The sequence below is a fragment of the Periplaneta americana genome, chromosome 1, assembly GCF_040183065.1.
Source record: "Periplaneta americana isolate PAMFEO1 chromosome 1, P.americana_PAMFEO1_priV1, whole genome shotgun sequence".
Taxonomy (NCBI): Eukaryota; Metazoa; Arthropoda; class Insecta; order Blattodea; family Blattidae; genus Periplaneta; species Periplaneta americana.
The window spans coordinates 130,139,501-130,160,883 of record NC_091117.1 but is presented as its reverse complement, the minus strand read 5'-3'; the positions used below and the strand labels follow the sequence as shown (position 1 = coordinate 130,160,883).

At 34.5% G+C, this 21,383-nt stretch overlaps 1 protein-coding gene across 1 annotated transcript in view; it reads right to left on the bottom strand.

The window, feature by feature from the left end:
• Positions 1-21,383, bottom strand: part of Npl4 (nuclear protein localization 4) — a 129,216-nt gene that overhangs the window by 103,240 nt on the left and 4,593 nt on the right. Inside the window, exons 4-6 of the mRNA XM_069827327.1 lie at positions 9,249-9,386; positions 7,998-8,121; positions 3,907-4,086 (exon numbers count right to left, since the gene is read on the bottom strand). Coding sequence (XP_069683428.1) covers positions 3,907-4,086; positions 7,998-8,121; positions 9,249-9,386 — 442 coding nt within the window. The remainder of the gene's footprint in view (positions 1-3,906; positions 4,087-7,997; positions 8,122-9,248; positions 9,387-21,383) is intronic.

Genomic DNA, 21,383 nt, shown 5'->3' with positions numbered 1-21,383 from the left:
TCAAACATGAAAACAGCACTATTTGCAGATGATATAGTTTTGTGGACTTCCGGATCTTACAGACATAGAGACAAAATTCAAAATTCTGCTTTTAAAGCTCTAAATCAACTACATGAATGGAATACATCAAATTTTATGACACTCAATTTAAGCAAAAGTAACTACCAAATATTTTCACTTGGTAAAAAAGAAAGAGAATTCAATATCCAATACAATGGCCAACACCTTCCTAGGACTTATGAATCCAAATATCTTGGAGTTATTTTCGATAGTAAGTTAACATGGAGCAACCATTTGAAATACATTTCTGAAAAAGCTCGTAAAAGATTCTCCCTTCTAAAAAGACTAGCAGGAAAGAAATGGGGATGCTGTAGGAATACTTTGAACACTACATACAAAATGTTTATACAGCCAGTGCTGACATACTGCGGAGAAATTTTAATTACTTCACCTTTCATAAACGAAATAGATTCTATGAGATTCCTCACTAATATTAACAGCATCAAAATGACAAGAGAAGAAAAAGCACTGATTCAATATGAAAAACTTATTAGATTACCAGGAAACAATTGGCATTCATACAGTCCTCTCTGTAGATTGAAAACTCAAAAAAGTTTCATATCCATTGTTCAAGAATTAAAAAATCAATATCCCGAATTTAAAAGAAAACCTACAAATTAAACCAAACCCTTTAACTCTATTAAATATAGAATATAATCTAAATTTAACAGAAGAAATACCAAAATCAGAAGTAAACACTGAAATACTAAAACAATTGTCTTTAGAGACAATTAATATTAGGTACCCTCCACAAAACTGGCTTCATTTATACACTGACGGAGCCTTGATGTCCAGAGAACAAGGTGCCGGTGCAGGTGTTATGTGATGTCTCTTCTCACTTTATAGATCTCTTGGGTATGGAACAACAAGTTTTGATGGAGAAATCATTGCAATAAGTGAAAGTCTCAGGAATCTTCTATGCCACATCAATAAATTTAAAAATGCAGTTATATTGTCAGACTCCAAAGCAGCTATTCTAACAATAGTCTCTAAACACACACCTTCATCTCAAACAGCAGAAATAACTAAAATGCTCTCTCAATTAATATCACTCAATAAAAGAATTGTATTCCAATGGATACATCCCATTGTGGAATCTTGGGAAACGAGAATGCGGATGCTTTAGCAAAGAAGGGCAGCACTGCTATTTACAGACCTGTTACTATACCTACGTATTACGCTGTGAAAAGATTTATTAAATCTACATACTTAGACTTCAACAAACAAAATTTGATAACACAATCCCAAGGGAAAAAATGGAACTCTTTGCATCAAAATCCACAGTTAATTCCCGATTTACCACGAAAATCGTCTGTGGGTGCATATAGATTGGCAACAGGCCATGATTGTTTGGCCAAACACCTGCACAGAATTGGAATATATCAGTCCCCTAACTGCCCATTGTGCAACTCAAACCAAGAAATGGATTCGGAACACCTCAAAATCTGTGCTTCATTGGCTGGCCATGATAATATCTTTGAAAAATATTGGAGTGCAAGAGGTCAAATGACTTTATTGTCAAACGCCTGGCATTACAAAACAACAACAACATAATAATAATAATAATAATAATAATAATAATAATAATAATAATAATAATAATAATAATAATAATAATAATAATAATTTATTTATACTGGCAGAGTTAAGGCCATAGGGCCTTCTCTTACACACTATCAGGTCACAAAGTATATAAGCAGTGAAAATTTAACAAAAAGTTAAAGAACAGAATACTAACATATGACAAAAAAATAATAATAATAGCATAACAAAATCGACACTAAACAACATGAAAATAATACCATAATAGAAAAAAGAAAGTAAAATACATTGGAATATAGCAAAAGCAACTCATTTAGTACAAATAGTTGATATGGAAAACCTAAGGAAGAATATAACAAAATGGAATGTAATAAAATAATAATAAAAAAGAAGAAAAGAAATACGAAAATTAAATAAAATCCACAATAAAAAGGGTATGGTAATAAATTCATCTGGTGATTAAGAGAACAAAAAAGGAGAAAGAAAGGAAAAGAAATATATATTTTTTCACAAAATTATTGCAGAGAAAAGGGGTTATAATTGAAAGGAATCTGAATTGAAAAATGCAATTTTAGTTTATTTTTTAAACTAGACAATGTCCGACAGTCTCTGGCATATTGTGGTAGAGAGTTCCAGAGATGAGCTGCAGAGATGGTGAAAGATGAAGAGCAAAAGGATGTTGTGTGTTTAGAATTGGAGAGTGTGATATGGTGTTGTGAGCGAGTATCTATTTCGTGATATGAGGACAAATGTTGAAAACAAGAAGCTAAGTAGCTAGGGTTAAAGTTCTGAAGAATAACATGTCATATAGAAAATTTATACTGAAGTAGAAACACTGAAAATTCACAAGCAATACCACATTATCATAAATGCCATTAACTAATAACTAGGGCCCGGAAGTTCATGCATTTGCATATTTTTTCTTAGGGGTTAAAAATGTATGCTCATACATTATGTGCACGAATTATGGAATTTTCAGTTATTTGAACATAATTTTATGGTGCATATAACTGCATATTTTCATGATTTTTATAAATATTTAAATATTTAAATATTATAAATATTTCAATATTTTAGTGCATATATGGCATATTTTAACGAGTTTTACGGTTTTTATTTTATTTTTTCATCTGCAGCTTCGTATTATGCTTGGCACATATCAATAGTCAACGAGTTGTTAATTCATTGGACTCAAATGATGCTACATCAATAGAAACAGTCCAAAATATTGTCAGGCACTGGGTTAGAAGAGAATCTTGCTTTCATATCTGCCCATTTTTCTTTCTTACCAACAGCCATAACGTCACTGGAAGCTGTAGGATCTCTCTTAAGGGGACACTCAACTTAAAAATTGGAGAAAAAGTGTCATAGAAATGAAAAATTAAATTTCTACACTAATTTACGTGACAGAACTAAATCAATACGCAGAATTCTTCCCCTATTCATTGAGAAGTCACAGTCAAATGCACAAAGCCAAAAAATAAAAAATGATAATTAAAAGTGATATTTCAATTAATGATTGATTAAAAACTGAAATATTTTTTATTTTGAAAAGCATTGGATCTAATGAGCTGAGATTTTGCATGTTACTTTCCATGTGTATATTAAACTTTTTCTCCAAATTTGAAAAAGATTGGTCAAATAGGAAAAAAGTTCCAAAATATAGTTGAGTGCCCCCTTAAATGAATCACTTACTGTTTTTGAAAAAACAATATGCAATCTAAGTTCTGTTCCTGGTAGTATAGGACAAAAAGTGAAAGAGAAAGTGAATTATATAATTTCAAAAAATCCTGGTTATAAACAGACCTGCGATATTCGAGACATCCTCGAAGGAAAACCGTCTGTCACACCAAGAGACTTGCCTCTTTCTGTGGAGCAGTTAACATCATTTAAATATGCCCAATAACATCTTGTGACGTGGACAGAAGTTTTTCACGTTACAAAAGTGTTCTACGAGACAACAAACGAAGTTTTTCAGTTGAAAATTTGTGCAAAGTGATGGTTGTGAACTGCAATTCATCAGTCGACACTGGCAGCGGGAGCACTTCTGCTTCAACCTCAAAGGAATAATGTAAGTTTATTATTATTAATACTAACTCGTCTTGTCTACTGCCAAAAGATATTAATTCTTTTAATTTAATAGTGCATATTTATTGGCATATTTTGAAGTTTTTAAGAGCATATTTGCATGCATATTTCATAGTTTTTTAGGGCATGAACTTCCGGGCCCTACTATTAACAGTCGAACATATCCCTGTGGATATTCTGTAAGCTGTTAACAATAATAACAAGACTACTAATTACCTGAGGTGGTTCATATATAGCAGCCACAGTTGCTCTAATACCAAGAGGTACGTCTGCATGTATCTCATATCTGCCATATAGAAACCCAATACGTTGGTGTCCAGTACTGCGCCAGTAGTTAAGGAATCGTTCTACTAGGTGTGCATTTTCAAACATGACGTTATCCACATGGCGATACACCTATAAATTAAAATTATTATTTTTTACTGTAGTCAGAAATTTCATTACTGGTAATTTTGATGATGATAGTTCGAACATAAATGAACTGTACACAACCCGATGTAGGAAATACCGCAGTTTACGTACCAAATTGCAGACTTCACGTATTTCCTATCTTCATAAAACATTTGTTACAACAGAGACTCAAGCTGCATTGCCATAAAAAGAAGGAAAAACTCATACAAACACTGATCTGTTTTCAAAAGGTTACACTTATTTTCAAATTTGACAGTACAGAATTTGTAAACCAGCATTTGTAACTTGTCTGGTCTGCATCTACAGTGTCTTTGTCAAACAAGTTTGATTAGACATGTGCCCTGTAAAATGAGAGCATCAACTGATTGAATATTTCAAAGGTCATTAAAACAGACAGGTGTATTTAAATGAGGAGAAAATGTTTTAAAATCTAACATAAACATCACTTCGTGCAGAAAAAAAGCTCTTCCAAATAAAAACACATCATAAAGGACTGGTTATTCTTTAGCTCTGTTAAAAAAATCCGTTTTTTAGTAGATTATTATCATCACTGTAAATATCTCTCTTCAAGTCTTAGATATTAATCTATTACAGTACTCGTTAATTTCTTTAGAAATATTTACATTAAATATACGGTAACCTCTTTCAGACCAAAGAACACAAGAATGTTGCGAAGTGTCACGAAAAAAATCAGTGCAATGTAAATGGCACATAATTTCTCAATATACACTCTACAAAATAACTAAAATCGACTGCTATTTTACGTGAACATGTATAAAATGAAGTGTACACAACTGTGTCCAAAATGATCATATCAGTTCAAAGAGTGTATATTGACAATGGTATACTTTACAGTTTATTTTCTTGAATTAGACTTAATTATTAAAAATAAAAATATACAGGTAGACCCTGTTATACACGGATTCATTATCCGTGTTTTTGAATATATGCAATTCATATTTGAATCCTAGTGGTGCCATCTAATTCTTTGTGGAAGCAATACTATGTGATTAATGTTATTCAGTGTGCTTTGAGACTTTGTGAACCAACTGTAAGAAGTATTTGTGACAATTTGGAATCAATTCCGAAAACTGCTCGATCATCAACCAAGTTAAGTATAACTAGATGTGATTCGAGTGACAACCTTACCATCAAGTCTTTCTGGCAACAGTTTAACATTCGAATGCAATTAGAGATGCATCGAATGTTATCACTCCTAAATGTATAAATGGTGTATGCAGGAAACTGTGGCCTATACTGTAAAGGTTCCAGAAAATGAAGTGGACAGTTACATCACTGGTGCAATGGGAGAGTTAGTGGACATGGCACGAGACTGCCATATTGATGAAGAGAATGTGTGTGAGGTTCTGAACTTTCATTCTGAGGATTTGAGCAATGAGCCGGGCCGGGTATTTATGTAGATCACGAAAAGCACGACATAATAGACATACAATAGATTTTTACTAATCTTTACGAATTAAGAGATTATGATTAATAATATGTGGATAAAACAATCGCGACAAATCGTGAAATAGAGTTCTGATAGCAAAATAAGAACACATTCGCGAATTATTACTATTACGTCGTTTTATAGCAAATTTCATATTCTGAAATTTTTTTTTCGGATTTTTTTTTTTAATTTCAATTTGTTATATATCCAAGTAGGCTACATTACATGGTATTCCAGGTGTTCTGATTATATTAGTGAACTCAAAAGATGGAGAATTCAACATTTCACTAGTAATTTGAAAGTGTTAATTTGAAGGCTGCAAGTTTTTTTCATTTTTAATGACTGTGTGTTAAATCATCATCCATTACCAGTATTAAGTAATACTTAACATAGGATTTCACATTTTCTCACTGAAGTTCTCTCAGTAGAGTTTTATGAATTATTTTTGTATCTTTTCTCCCTACCCAATTTCTAACCAAAATACGTTTTTTCTTTCATTTCTTCTTTAGTTTAATGCAATAACCATTACTGCACTTAAGGTGCATCTACACAGTTCAACTTTTCTTTCAACTTTACACATTCAAACAATGCATGCAAGATTGATATTTAATATTAATATATATATATATATATATATATATATGCAGTGAAGATGATGTACAAAATGGCGCACCATGTAAACAAAATCTTCTTGCATCTTAATTGAACATGCGTTTTAAACTTGATTCTTTCAATATTCTCCCCAGATTGCATGTGTAAACGCATGGAAAACTGAACCATGTATATGCACTTTACAGTTGCAACAGTCTACTATGTACAGTCACGAAGCTTGGGATGATTTTTTGCAATTCTCGCGATAGTTGCTAGCCGCTTGGAGCGCTGTGAGTATTAGGAACAATAGACTGTGCCACAGCCATCGTGATCTAATACAAGTCGTAAAGCAGACCATGTAACTCACTTAACCCGATCATAAAGGGTGGCGTTTCAACCATATAAATTAGTTGGAATGCATAAACAGTAACATATGTTTCTCTAAAGTGTAGTGTAATTCCATTAATAAAATTTAAAACAATGATTAGGAGACACTTCAGACATAATTCTCTAAAATGTAGTGTAATTCCATTAATAAAATTTAAAACAATGATTAGGAGACACTTCAGACATAATTCACTTGCGAGTTAAGATTTAATATTATTTATGGTGTGAAAATTACGTTCTTCGTATGTGTAATACCTGCCTTTATTTCTGCAACATATTATGTAACAAGAAGTAAATGGAACTTATGGACACATTACACTAAATAAAGCTTAGCAATGATACGCAATAAAGTTATAATATAATATATTTCACTGAGCTCCATACACTGAAATAGAAAACCCGAACAAACATTACGGCCTGGTCTAGATCGAAAAGGCACTGACTGTGCTGTATTTCGCATTTTTGTGAAAAGCTATGTAAACTGTAAAATGTTCGTTATGGATTGTAATAACTGTAAATGGCTAAAATACAATAATTTGAATAATAATATGGGACATGGAGACGTTTGTAGTACTATAAATTGTAAGAAAAATAGGTTAGAGTTATCCTTCCGAAAGATCCAGAAAGGTGAGTTTATAGAATATAATACATATTTTATGAAAATAATATATCAACCTTATGTATTTCATATTTCAATAGTGGAAGGAAGGTGTTAATTTTTTCAAAAGAACACGATATCGGAAGTACAATAAATTTTATCGTCTGCTAGGGAAAGAGTCTGTGATAAGGCAATAGTAGCGATCCTGGTGGTGAGCAACTATGTATGTTTGCATATTTATAAGTATTGAGCTTCGTGACTGTATATACTAGACTGTGGTTGCAACATGCATAGACTTGTTGTGGATCCAGTATTAGAACTGTGATGAAAGATATGATAAAAGCTTTGACATAGTGTAACATATCCAAAATCTTACATTTGATCAAAAGTTTTATCATATTCTGGGACACAGAAATTGATAGTATAATATAGGCCATAGTAGCAGTAGTAGTGGTAGTGATGGTAGTAGTAGTAGTAGTAGTGGTGGTGGTGGTGGTGGTGGTGGTGGTGGTGGTGGTAGTAGCAGTAGTAGTTACCTTTCTCCAAGACTAAAATAATTTCAAAACCTTAATTTTCTTGAAGAGTTTTACATTCCTTCAATATGCTGATCACGAAAGTAGTGTTCCATTGTTATATTTGAGTATATTGCAAGAGTGTAACAGCTGAACTAAATCAATGTTTTCCTTTTTTTAAATTCATTTATTCATTTTCTCATTTAAATAAAAGAGCGAGTGAAAGTATTTTAACAGACATCAGAGGCAACATTATGATTCTTCTGTGTAAATGTTTATTTCAATATTCAAAGTTCGAGAGAATATTTTCTGATTACACTGTGAATGACATAAGCAGCTTATGATTTAACATTCTTACCTGACGGTTGAGAGTGATGGCATTTGGCTGACATTTTGAACAAATTCCTTTGGGCCATGGAGGATGGTCCTTGCAACCAGTCTTAATACGACAGCTAATATCTTCTAATGATACAAATTTGCCCCTGAAACGGAATTAAGAGAGTTTAATCTTCTACAGTGATGTGACACTAATAACATTCTGACTTTCAAAGATGTCCATGTAGCTGCTTTTAAGTTCAATTTACTCGTAATTTAGCAAGGGTTGGCATGTGTTATAGGTAGATTTAGAATGTACTGAGGTTAGTGGGAGGGTTATCCTCCAAAACTTGGTCTAATTGTCTATTTATATTGTTAATTTCAGATATTCAAAGAATAGTTTCTTCCTTTGTCGAAATGTGAACTCCAACAATAGCTCTTGTTTGCGAATTTTAATGCAGGATAGGTTTATCAGTCAAGAATTTCCCCTTTCTCAAGTATCTTAGTAGGTTACATCCTAATTTCGAATTTTTTTAAATAATTTTCGAAGTTCGAATTTTGTACTCCAGACTGAGACAAGTTGTCATAAGGTTTGGAGCTCACATATATATTTACCCACATCACTCAAAATCTTTCGAGAGGACACGAGAAGGCACGTAGCTTCTATATTATTTTTCTTCCTTAACTTAATTCAGTGGATGAAATAATACTTTCTGATGAAATAGAACACAATAAAATTTTGCTTTGTAATAGATAGGATACTATCATATATAGTAACAACTTAGAGAAGAATATCACTATATATATATATATATATATATATATATATATATATATATATATTATAAGCTAATATCTGACTGAATACACTCATTACATTTTAATCTCACAAAATGTTTCCTCTAACAAGATTTACATAAATACCAGTACTAGACATGTAACAGACTATTTGACAAACATCTGGTTGCAAGTTGATTATCCCCATAACCTTGACTTCCTTTCTCTTTAGTATGTCAGATAGACGCATATTCTTCTGTATACATGCAAAGGTCTTTTTAATGAGGGTATATAATCCTCTAATCCCTGTATTGCAGCTCTGCTGAAGATATTCATTTCTAACAGTAATGAAATGCTAACATTCCAATTACATAAATGTTACAAAAAAAAAGATGAGTGAAAATGAATAGTAAAGAAGTTTAATATATTTTTATAGCAACACAAAAGATATAATATTCATTTTTGCAAGGAAAGAATACAAAAGAACGTAGCATTTGAGCGGAATAGTGTTTATTACCTGTCAACTCCTGCCGTAAGTTTCCTGAGGTAAGAGTGAAAAGATAAATGCTTGATGTTTTGTTCTTTCAAATAAGTCTCATCAAAAGGTTCCAATGGTGAGCAATGAACACAGCAACCATTTGACCCATGTCGACACCTGTAACAAAAATAACAATGAAGGTCTATACATTTCGTAAGAATTAAGCTCTTTTTACTACTAGCAGTGCAAAACACTGTCCGGTTGTTATATTGAGACATTGCCGCCCTCACATAAGCCCGCCATTGGTCCCTATCCTGTGCAAGATTAATCCACTCTCTATCATCATATCCCATCTGCCTCAAATCTGTTTTAATATTATCCTCCAGTATTCTTTTCTCACTCCTCAAAAACGATTTGGTTTAGATATTTTTTTCTATCCTTTCCTTAGACATTGAACTATCAATCATAAAAATAACAGTGTAATTCATTGACTATCATAGAAGCTACGACATGATAAATGTTCAATGGAATCATCTTGGTTGTGGCAAGATCTCGCATCTCGGATGAGAATGCAATCCAGATGACGTCACAACATGCACAGTAGAGGACGAGTTTTTGTATTGAAATGGATCCACCTGTAAGTCTTCCTGCTACGGTATAACCTAAATACAGAAATGTGAAAGTACACCATAATTGATACTGATGCTGTTGACAAATATCATATCATATATCACGTCATGTCACATCAAGTCATATCATATTATTATTAAACTCAATTTCAGAATTGCACACTGCATGGAGAAAACTCTAGCTTTATGATGGTCATCCAAGCTTGAACTGTGGAACACAAACGGAAACTACAGAGCAAATCACAGATACACAAACAATTGTACACAAAAGAATAATCAGATCTAGTTTCCCAGTATCTACTAGTTACAGGACAGCACATGGATGCTTCCGAAGGAAGCAACTAGTGAGGTAAATTGTCAATTAAGTTCCTGCAGGCCAATCTCCAGCTCGGGTCTGCATCTACAGGATTATTGTGTAAAAGACTCCAAGAGTTTGACATTAAATTGGCTCTAATACAAGAATCATGGATGTATAAGAGACAAGCTAAAGAAATAGGAACTTTGGGTGATGCTGATTTTTAATTTTATAAATTACCTTTATTAAAAGGCTGCCATGACTGATAAAGTGTACTAGATATTTATGAACGTGTACCACTCGATTCAGCGTTAATGGCCCCTGTCCTTGGTTGTTTGTCTAGTGAGTGAGCTGTATGTTGTGTCATAGGAAAGAAATTTAATCACAAATGTGCATAGAAGGGGAAGAGGAAAGAGGAAGAATGAAAATAATATCTATGCTCGAAGTTGAGGGACACTCATGTGAAGAAAATATAAATCATCGTGACATTGTTAGTCAACAGATGTAGTGGTTAGTAACGGGGCATGTGGAAGAATACTGTGTTTTAAGATGGAGTGTACCGCGACATGATAAGAAGAAAATGTTAGGTGTTATGACCGCGCAGCCTGACCTGTGTGACCCAGCCCGACAGTAGTGATGAGTAATTCGCTCTTAGTCTGTCTACTTACTTTTTGCAGGGGCCAAAATCCCTGAATCAAGCTGTATAGATATTATGCCAAGATAAATTTGCGTCCTGTGAATTCAGGAGACGAGCACTAGTAGCTCTAATGGCTCTAGTTGTTTCGTCTGTGAGGTCATGTTACAAGAGATAGTGCAATGAATGAGGTGTGTGTGTGTGTGTGTGTGTATATATATATAAATGTCTGTAAGAAATATGGTGCATAACATTATCACTTCACAATATTTTTACAGGTACAATACTTTCAGCATCTCCTATACATGTGTATTCACCACTATCCCATACAATTTGCTGGCACGAACAGTAAATAGGCCTACCTCTTTACCAGTTCAGTATTTGCTCATAGGTTACAAAGGCCAGAGGGAGAGGGAACAGTGATTCACATTCTTTCTGGATGCAGATTTAACTTGGGCGCGTAGTATAAGGGTAAATAAGAAACAGATAATTTGAAAAAATAAAGAGGAAATAAAGAAAAAAAATACTGTGGTGCCACAGCCCTTGAAGGGCCCAGACCAACCAGCCGGCTGCTGGCCTCACGTTCACATGTCGAAGTAGCAGAGGTGGACGATCATGCAAACAGAATGGAGGTATCGTGTGGTTAACACAATGATTTCCCCAGTCGTTATAGCTGGCTTTCGCTGCCTATCGTAGCTCCCTAAGTGCATCACGATTCTGGGTGGGCACTGGTCCCATACACTGGCCGAAATTTCATGAGAAAATTTCTTCCCCCCATGAGAACTCTAACCAGCATGCATTCTGTAACGCAAGTCCTAAGCAGGATGCCTTAGACCAAGACACCGGCTGGAAATAAAGAAACCTATGTAATAAAATACATCAAACAAGTACAATAGAGTAAACATATTGTGACAGCCGGGAGTCGATCACCCGTCCCACAGAGGGCGGGGCACGCGTGGAAAGAATAAGGCGCGGAGAGCGTGGAGGCCACAGTCACGCAAACTGGAGGGGACGGACGTAAGGGGAACAATGACATGGTGGGCCGCGGCAGAGAGGGGGAAGTAACGCAGCTGCAACTGAGGAGAGAAATCCAGAGAAGTCGAGAGGCGCCATCCTCTCGGCATCTCTAGAAATTTCGAGGATCGTAGTTTCTGGAAACTATGGTTTAGTGATAAATACAGGACGCGAGGAGAAGCGGGTTCAGTTTTTGGTCAGCAAGCCAGTGAGTCCTGTGTAGCAGTGAAGCCAGCTTCGAGACCGGAGTTCGACTTGAGTGTGTCCGCAACTGTGGGAGCGTCCTGGCCAGTGCGGCATATCCGGAGCCTTTGGTTCGAGTGCAGTGGACCGCAGTTGGGGGACCTGAGTTCGAAGTTCAGTGAACTGACTCTTGCAAGTCCTGGGTTCAATATTCTGTGAACTTGAGTCACTGAGCTAGAAGAACTAGCCGAGGCAAACGAACTGTGAACTGAGAACTGACAGCTCTGTTTTGTAAATAGTGCTTTGTGAACATTAGTTAAGATTAACAGTTCATTGTTGTTCTCAATAATCCAAGTGAATTGTCATTGTCGTCTGTGGAGTGCAATAACGAATACTGTGTTGCTGTGTGGAGTGGAAATCCCATTGTTGACGGGAGTGTTTAAATTAAATTATAGAACGAGATTATTGTTGAAACAATAAAGTTACATTATTGTTTGAATTAAAAGTTACAATATAGAAAATAAAAATAAATTTCAAACATTGTTACTATACTGGTGATTTGTAAAATACAAATGGATCCCTTTAAGGGACTAATGGCTATTTTTCTCATAGTGGTATTATTGAGGCCTAATTTTTTACATGTTTTGGCATAGAAGGACATTATGGTTCTCCTTGCTCCACCATCAAATTGACAACCTCGATTTCTGAAAAGTAGCATTTTTCTTTATAATATGGGATTGTCAGTTCGTATAAGTTTTTTTTTTTTTTCAGAATCCACCTCAGTCAGTTGTTCAGCATGCGTTTCGAATCTGATAATAGGGTCGAGTGAAAGCAGAGTTGTTTTTGATGGCAATAATATCAATACATCTAACACTGCCTTGTGTGGCTAATCCTTGTATCTCTTGGTATATGATGAAACCAACCTGCTGCAATTTCTCAGCAAATATAGAGAAGATTGTGCGGTGGAGTATTTTGCAGAGGGCCTCATCGTAGGGGCAGAAACCGAGGATATGAGGAAGAGTTTTGATCTCACTGAGGCAGCATCTACAGCGGTATTCCAACTCCTATCCGGTACAGCTCGGACTGCAGAAACATAGCCCACCATTTTAGAATGACAGTCCATTCGGAAAGACTTAACCCTTCGTGATTTTTTTTTATCTATTTGGTTCATGATAGAAGCAATATATGAATCTTAAGCTTTATATAACACCTTTAAACTATTGATTTGTTGTAATGTTTACTCTCAACAAACTCTAAAAAGACTAACACCTTAAAATTTACAATGGATATATATCATGAAATCGGATATATCAGCAGAGAGGTCAAGAATTTTCTTTAGAGTGCTTTTAATAATTCTATCGGCATCGTCAAGAAACCTTTTGGGTATTTTGTTTAATGACATTATCTGAACGGTGCATATCAATGACAGACAGATGGATGAATTAAAAGTACAAAACTTTCGATCAGGGTGAAGTAAAGGGGATGAAATTAGTAGATCTAATTTAGTTTTTAAGTTATTTAGAACCATTTGTGAATTGAATAGACAAACATCGGAAAAATTCTAGCATACATATTCATTAGAAGATATACAAGTGATGTTAGTATTATCATAAATTTGTAAATTATGATTTTGAATTAATTTACAAGAGAAATACTAATAGCTGTAGATCTGTTGATGTTAATATCTATATCTTGAAACAATCAATCACCATATTTGCTAGTTCCAAAGCAGAATTTTTTTGGCTACAATAACCATATTGTCAGTCTGCAAATCCGAGAACAGTAATGTGTTTTAAACCAGAAACAAGATTCAATTCATATTTCGTGGCAATGGAGTCTTTCAATAAATCATTAAGGATGTGATCTGCTGATAAATTGTACAATGCAGGTGAAAGTGGTGATTCTTGCATAACACCTTTTCTGAGGTCGATAAGTTCTGCTTTTGTGTTACTTATTTCTACCCTAGTTATTGTTTCTCTAATACTGCTCCTCATACTACGGTCTATGTAAAGGAAATCAATGCATTCGTGTTAGTTAACTTCTGTAGCACAGATGTGGTAGCAACTTGCGTTGATCTTCTATATGAAGGTTGTGTGAGGAAACTGGTGGTCTGTTCTGCCTATTTTCTTCATAGTCCAGAAGAATCACCACCAGAATTGTCTGCAAGTCTGGTAAGATATTGTGAAGAAGAGGGGTTGCTATTGCTAGTGTGTTGTGATGCCAACGCCTATCACATCATGTGGGGGAGTAGGGACATTAACTTCAGGAGCGTGACTTTACTCGAATTCCTTGGATCAACTGGGCTCGAAATTGTTAATAAGGCTCGGTCCCAACTTTCTACACCAGGAGCGGCAATAGGCGCATGTATGAGTAAGTTGCACATAAGAGTCAGTAGTAGCTCGTATGAGCTCCGCTGATACCAAGCACACCTGATGAGGGGATGTAAATGCTAGGTAGTGTGTTTACAACCAAGCTAGGGTGTACATGGCACCATAAGTTTTCAAACTGTTTCAATCTCGCCTGGGGAGTCACATTCCTTTTTAGGGATATAAATTGGGGAGATGCTCTATATATAATATGCAAGAAGCACGTGATGTGCTGAAAACAATTTAAAACAGCATTATGATTTGTTCCATGCTGATAAATACAAAGAAATAGTTAGTAATCAAAGTATGAAATTATTCATGGAACTGTCTGAGAATATAAATGTAAGTGTTCATTATTTAATTTGTTAACATTACTGTAATATTATCATTATTACATATACTATTATTTTAGAATGTTAATATGCATGTAATACTATTAACCCAGATGTTCCTGACGTCCTTCCAGAAGGACGGAATGCATGGCTTAAGAAATAATGACGTAATAATTAATATTAGGCTCCAAATGTTACTATTGTTAGTCACGCTGCCTTTCGAATGTCCATTGTTGACGACTGCAGAGCAGCTGCAAGTTAATCGTCAGTTGTGAGCGAGAAATTTAGACCTGAATGTTGGACTTCAGTAGTGATGGTTGATTTGACTGACCTTGTTATAAATGGGTAATTATATTTACCGTAATTTACGGATTACTTTTTTGAAATTTATGGTGCAGTATCTCAAAGGTTAGGGCTTCCAATACACTTATGTGAAATTTGCATGAACGTACATTCATAACTAGTAATAACGTTATGTTTTCTAGCGTCCTTCTGGAACGACGTCAGGATAATATGGTATTTTCTTTGTGTTTCCCGGAGAAAAATTACACTGCATGAACTTCTGGAAATCATGAATAGTAGTGAAACTATTCCAAACAGTGGTGTAGATGTCGCACTTTTGCTACCTCTAAATGCAAATAATGATTTGACTGATGAGGATTCAGGTGCAGAAGACAACCCATGTGTAGATAATTTGAGAGCAAGCCAGCTGAGTGCCGATGTGTTTGTAACTGACATCGCTATCGACAATGAATGTGAGGATTCATCATATGACAGGGGATTGCTGTCTGTTACCTGGTCCATCTCTGCTATCTAGAAAGTGTAGAAGGATAAGATCTACAACGCCCTCTACAGCCCTGGAAACAAACAAGGAACACGTTATTGGGACAAAGGCTACCAAGAAATAAGATAGAGAGGAATCTGTAAAAGCAGGCTCAACACTCCCAACCACCAGTTCTACATTGGTCCCTCCAACTCTGCAGACAAACAAGGAAGGTATTACTGGGACACAAGCTGCCGAGAAAGAAACTACAAGGGAACCTGAAAATGAAGACTCAACTCTTCCAAGCACGGAATGACCTCTGATGTGTGAAGTACCACTCAAACCCGATGAAGAAATTCTAAACATGATGGTCACTTATATCAATCAGTACGCAGCAAAGAAGAACAGAGTAGGAGACTGCTCTGAAAATGAAATGATGATGTTTCTAGCTGTAGTCCTGCTTAGTGGTTATGTAGTAGTAGTTCCCAAAAGAAGAATGTACTGGCAAGGGGAACAAGACAGTCACAATGAACTTGTGTCAAAAGCAATATCGAGAGACAGATTCGATTTCATCATGATGACGTGGTATGTGTGTGATAACGATGACCTAGATAAATTTTTCCTCTGAGACAAGTTGGGCGCTTTTCAAGAGAGAAGAAACTAAGGATAGCTGTGCCTCAACCTCGTCTTTTTGAGTCATACAACAATCATATGGGAGGCATCGATCGTGGGGACCAGAACGTGTCTCTCTATCGGACGTCCATCAGAGGGAAGAAATGGTACTTTCCAATCATCGCTCATCTTATAGATGTCGCTGAACAGAATGCCTGTCTTTTGTACAGGCCTAATGAAGAGAATATAGATAATCTGTCTCTTCAGAGACGAGTTGCGACAGCTATTCTGAAATCAAACAAAAGGGATTCTCACCAGCAAAGGTAGGCCTTCCAAGGTATCGAAAATTGCATCCTGGTATGATGGACGGGACCACTACGTTTCTGATCTGCCAGTGGACATTCATACTGCCTCTTCATGTCAGCTGTTTTGTGTCTTTTCACATCAAGTGAAATGATTGGTGAAAGAACATTATTTACTGGATTAGTAAAAAAACATAGTCACTGGATTAGTGATAAGCATGAGTGACTGGATATCCACAGCTAATTCATGCTATACTTTGCGATATTTATTTATGTCAGCATGTTCTCAATTGTTTTGTGGTATTCCAACATATTATCATTCCTAAATAAATAGCAATAAATGTAATTGTACTGAATGATATCTATAGTTTTAACATTATTAGGCCCCTAAATGTTATTTTTAGTATTTCTTATAGTTTTTGAAGGACCACGAGTATAATTTTCTGGTACGAACTGCTGAAATTCGCTTGTCTATTACGAAAAATCTTTCTTCACATTTCTTATGAAATTATAGTCATATTATCCTGACGTCCTTCCAGAAGGACGCACTTTTCTGCAAAACCTAGGAAGGTTATTACTTAAAAAAACATACTTGTCCATTACTAAGGATCACTATGAACAATATACACACCATCTTTCGAAATTTCAAACAAAAAAATAATTCAGGAACATCTGGGTTAATATTTATAATTGGAATATTAATCTATTTAATAATACTATTAAAAATTATAGTACCTATGTGACATTATTCTATTTCAAATTAAGTGATGCTATTATTAAAATTGAATGCTATCATTTAACATTATTCCTAAATAACGTAAATACAACATAGGTAATGATTTTTGCTTGTCCTGTAGGCATCATCATCGCATGTTTTTCCCAAGGACGATTGTGCCTCATACCTCAGTTACGAGCTTTCGTACAATATTGCAACATCATGTCACCCCTTTGTAGATAGTGAATTTGTCAAGTCATGCATTAGGAAGGCTGTAAGAAAGATGTCACCAAATGAGGCTAAACAATACGAAAGCCATTAACCAACTGCCAATGAGAAGTGGTCCAATTTTTTCTTTCCTTTAGAAGAAAATCGTGCTAGAAATTTCAAATTTTATTATCAACATAATCATACAGGTAGGATGTATTTACGTATTTGGCTTCTAGTCAAGTCATACATGCCCTAAACATAAAGACAAATTGGGTGATAATGCTAATTTGGCACCGGAATAAGGGTACAAGGTTGCTGTGGAAGTGGTGGCCGGCAGAGAGGTGGGATCATTGGGTCTAGTATATTTTATGATACCTATAGTTCCAAGAAACGAATTTGATTAATTAAAATGTGTCTCAGTGAAATGTACAGCAGAGTCTGTATAGGTTAGTTCCTGTCTGATACTTTTCCAATTCACTATGGGCAAGGAGATGCACTATCACTTTCACTTTTTAACTTTACTCTAGAATAAGCCATTAGGAAAGTCCAGGATAACAGAGTTTGAAATTAAATATGTTACATCAGCTGCTTGTCTATGCGGATGACGTAAATATGTTAGGAAAAAATTCACAAACTATTAGGGAAAACACGAAAATTTTACTTGAAGCAAGTAGAGAGTAGGTTTGGAAGTAAATACCGAAAAAACAAAGTATATGATTATGTCTCGTGACCAAAACATTGTACGAAATGGAAATATAAAAATTGGAAATTTATCCTTTGAAGAGGTGGAAAAATTAAAATATCTTGAAGCAACAGTAACAAATACAGGCTAAATGACACTCAGGAGGAAATTAAACACAGAATAAATATGGAAAATGCATGTTATTATTTTGTTAAGAAGCTTTTGTCATCCAGTATGCTCTCAAAAAAGCTGAAAGTTAGATTATATAAAACAGTTATATTACCAATTGTTCTGTATGGTTGTGAAACTTGGACTCTCACGTTGCGAGAGGAGCAGAGGCTAAGGGTATTTGAGAATAAGGTGCTCAGGAAAATATTTGGGGCTAAGAGGGATGAAGTTACAGGAGAATGGAGAAAGTTATACAACGCAGAACTGCACACATTGTATTCTTCACCTGACATAATTAGGAACATTAAATCCACATGTTTGATATGGGCAGGACATGTAGCACATAATATGGGCGAATCCATAAATCCGTATAGAGTGTTAGTTGGGAGGCCAAGACGTAGATAGGATAATATTAAAATAGATTTGAGGGAAGTAGGATATGATAGTAGAGACTGCATTAATCTTTCTCAGGATAGGGATCGATGGTGGGCTTATGTGAGGGCAGCAATTGAGTTCTCTAAAAGCCATAAGTAAATAATAGTTTCACTTCTTTGAGTGTTTATTACATCACCTATAATGTTTTCCAGCGAACACAGACTAATCTGTGCTCACTGTTGTTTTCTGTGTTTTTTTATCGATTATTTGTGGTTGGTAATTGCAATATATTTCAATATCTTTTTGTTTTTGAAATGTTGATATTTCAATTTTTTTTTAATGGACAATTTTTTTTTTGTTTTATATTTGAATTTCGTACTTTTCTTCCTGTGTTTTGTGGCAAGTAGTGGTTGTAAAAAGTTCGTTATACATTGATATTGCTTGTAGTGTGCTCAGAGGAGTTTGTTCCTGGTTCAAGTAGACTTCTACAGGTTCCGTCTTCTTCGTTTGTGTTTGATGATTAGGTTTTCAGTTGTCGTGTGGGATTTAATTTGCTTTTTTGTTGAGAATATGTGTTTCTTCGAAAATGATATTTAATTTCATTAGTGAGCATAGTTAAGAAATGGATGTAGAGTGTTAGTTGGGAGGCCGGAGGGAAAAAGACCTTTAGGGAGGCCGAGACATAGATGGGAAGATAATATTAAAATGGATTTGAGGGAGGTGGGATATGATGATAGAGAATGGATTAATCTTGCTCAGGATAGGGACCAATGGTGGGCTTATGTGAGGGCGGCAATGAACCTCTGGGTTCCTTAAAAGCCAGTAAGTGAGCATAGTTAAATGAGTTATTTATTCAGTTTATTACTTATTTTGTTTTGACCTGGCAATGAATTTTTTGTGTTTAAAGTGACAAGTTTTTAATTTTTCTTTACCTGTATGCCTTTCATACTTTTTGTGGGTGTGTGATGTGTTTTAGTGTATTGTTTCGTTTTTATTATTATTATTTGTTGTTTATAATAAGAATAATAATAATAATGATTTATTTAACCTGGCAGAGTTAAGGCCATACGGCCTTCTCTAACACTCAACCAGGAGTAAAGACTGCGTTACAAAAACACTACAAATTTACAAATTACACTACAATTTTACACACAAAACTGAATAAGATAATAATAATAATAAAAAATAAACAACAAATAAGAAGAAATCAGACATAATATATAACATACAGAAAGAAAGAAAAAAGCATAATAATATGTGAACAGCAGGTCAAAATAAATGAGGCATACAAAAAAAAGACAATTATTCATAATAATAATAATAATAATAATAATAATAATAATAATAATAATAATAAGAATAGTAATAATGATGATGATAATAATAATAATAATAATAATAATAATAATAATAATACTAATAGTAGTAATAAAATAGTGCAGTACAAAGTATACAGTGAGTACAATATTTCTAAGTACGCACAATAAGGAAAATTAAGATTATATATAGCTCAACTTATCACATTAGAGATATAACATTATCGGAAAATATGAAAACAAAAATATAAAATAAGTTGAATATCATTAGAACATAAAAAAATGTGAATACGTGGAAACATGCAATACAACACTTGTCATAATAGTAAGTTAGTTTGGCAACTCGTCATAAGATAATTTTCTAACTTGGATTTGAAAGAATTCAATGTTCGGCAGCCCTTGACTTCAGGCGGCAGAGAGTTCCAATGACGAGAGGTAGCAACAGTGAAGGATGAGGAATACAGAGACGATGCGTTTATGTGTGTTTCAAACGGGGTTTTGGAGGATCATGACCCCCCAGAATTTTATTGTGTATTTCTGAATTACTGGTGCTTATAATTTCTATACTGCATTTGTTTTTTGTACGGTATTTGTATATTTCTATTAGAGGTTAGGGCCATTTTCCATTTTTTGGTATGTGTATTGTTATTATGTTATTTATACCAGTGCAATTTTTTTTTATTTTTAATATTGTTAATTTTCATGTTGTTTGACTTAATAAGGCCCGGTTCACACGAGCGGAATGTCTGCGGAACGGCAGTCGCGCCATTCTGAGGCCACACGAGCAGATAAAAGACGGACGGAAGGATTTGAGGTGGACAGTCGTCACAGATACTAATCACCGTGCAGTACTAGTGTACTTCCAAATGCAATTATTGATAAGAAAAGTAAAGATGAAGACATTGAGTACATCCAATGGTCAACAGTCCTTTATTACAAGGAACTTTTCATGTGTTGTTTAACTAGTTGCGCAAGGAGGAATCAGTTTATTTTAATTAATTTCAAAATGGCATTTCCCAGCTTCGTTGAATTTTATTGTATCATACTCTGAAAAATTCCTTCAGAAAGAATATATTAACGTAAGATTGGCTATACCTCCAATAGAATACTTTCTATAATATTTATGGCAAATTAATGCCAATATTTGTATGCATTTAATTATTGAAATGAATAAGTAATAAGTGTATTTAATTTCGTATTCACTTTGGAGAAAACATATTACTGTACTATATTACCGGTACTTTAGTAGAAGGGGATTAGAAGGAATTATCAATAATAAATTGAGATTACTGGAATGAAATATGTTAAGGTTACAGTTTGTTTTATTTTCAGAAACTGAAATATTATCAGTGTTATCACTTTTTATTAAAAAGTACATGGAGAAATTAATGAAGTAAAAGGTAAATGTCATAAATTAAAATAATTTATGTATTATTGTATAGGCTTATGCGAGAAATATTTGACAAGGATTATTTATTAACACATTTCCTTTCTGCATCAGAATGTTACAAGAAAGTGAGAAATAGTACACAACAAATTTCATACCATGCTGAATATTTTTTGTTTCTGTCCTTGTAC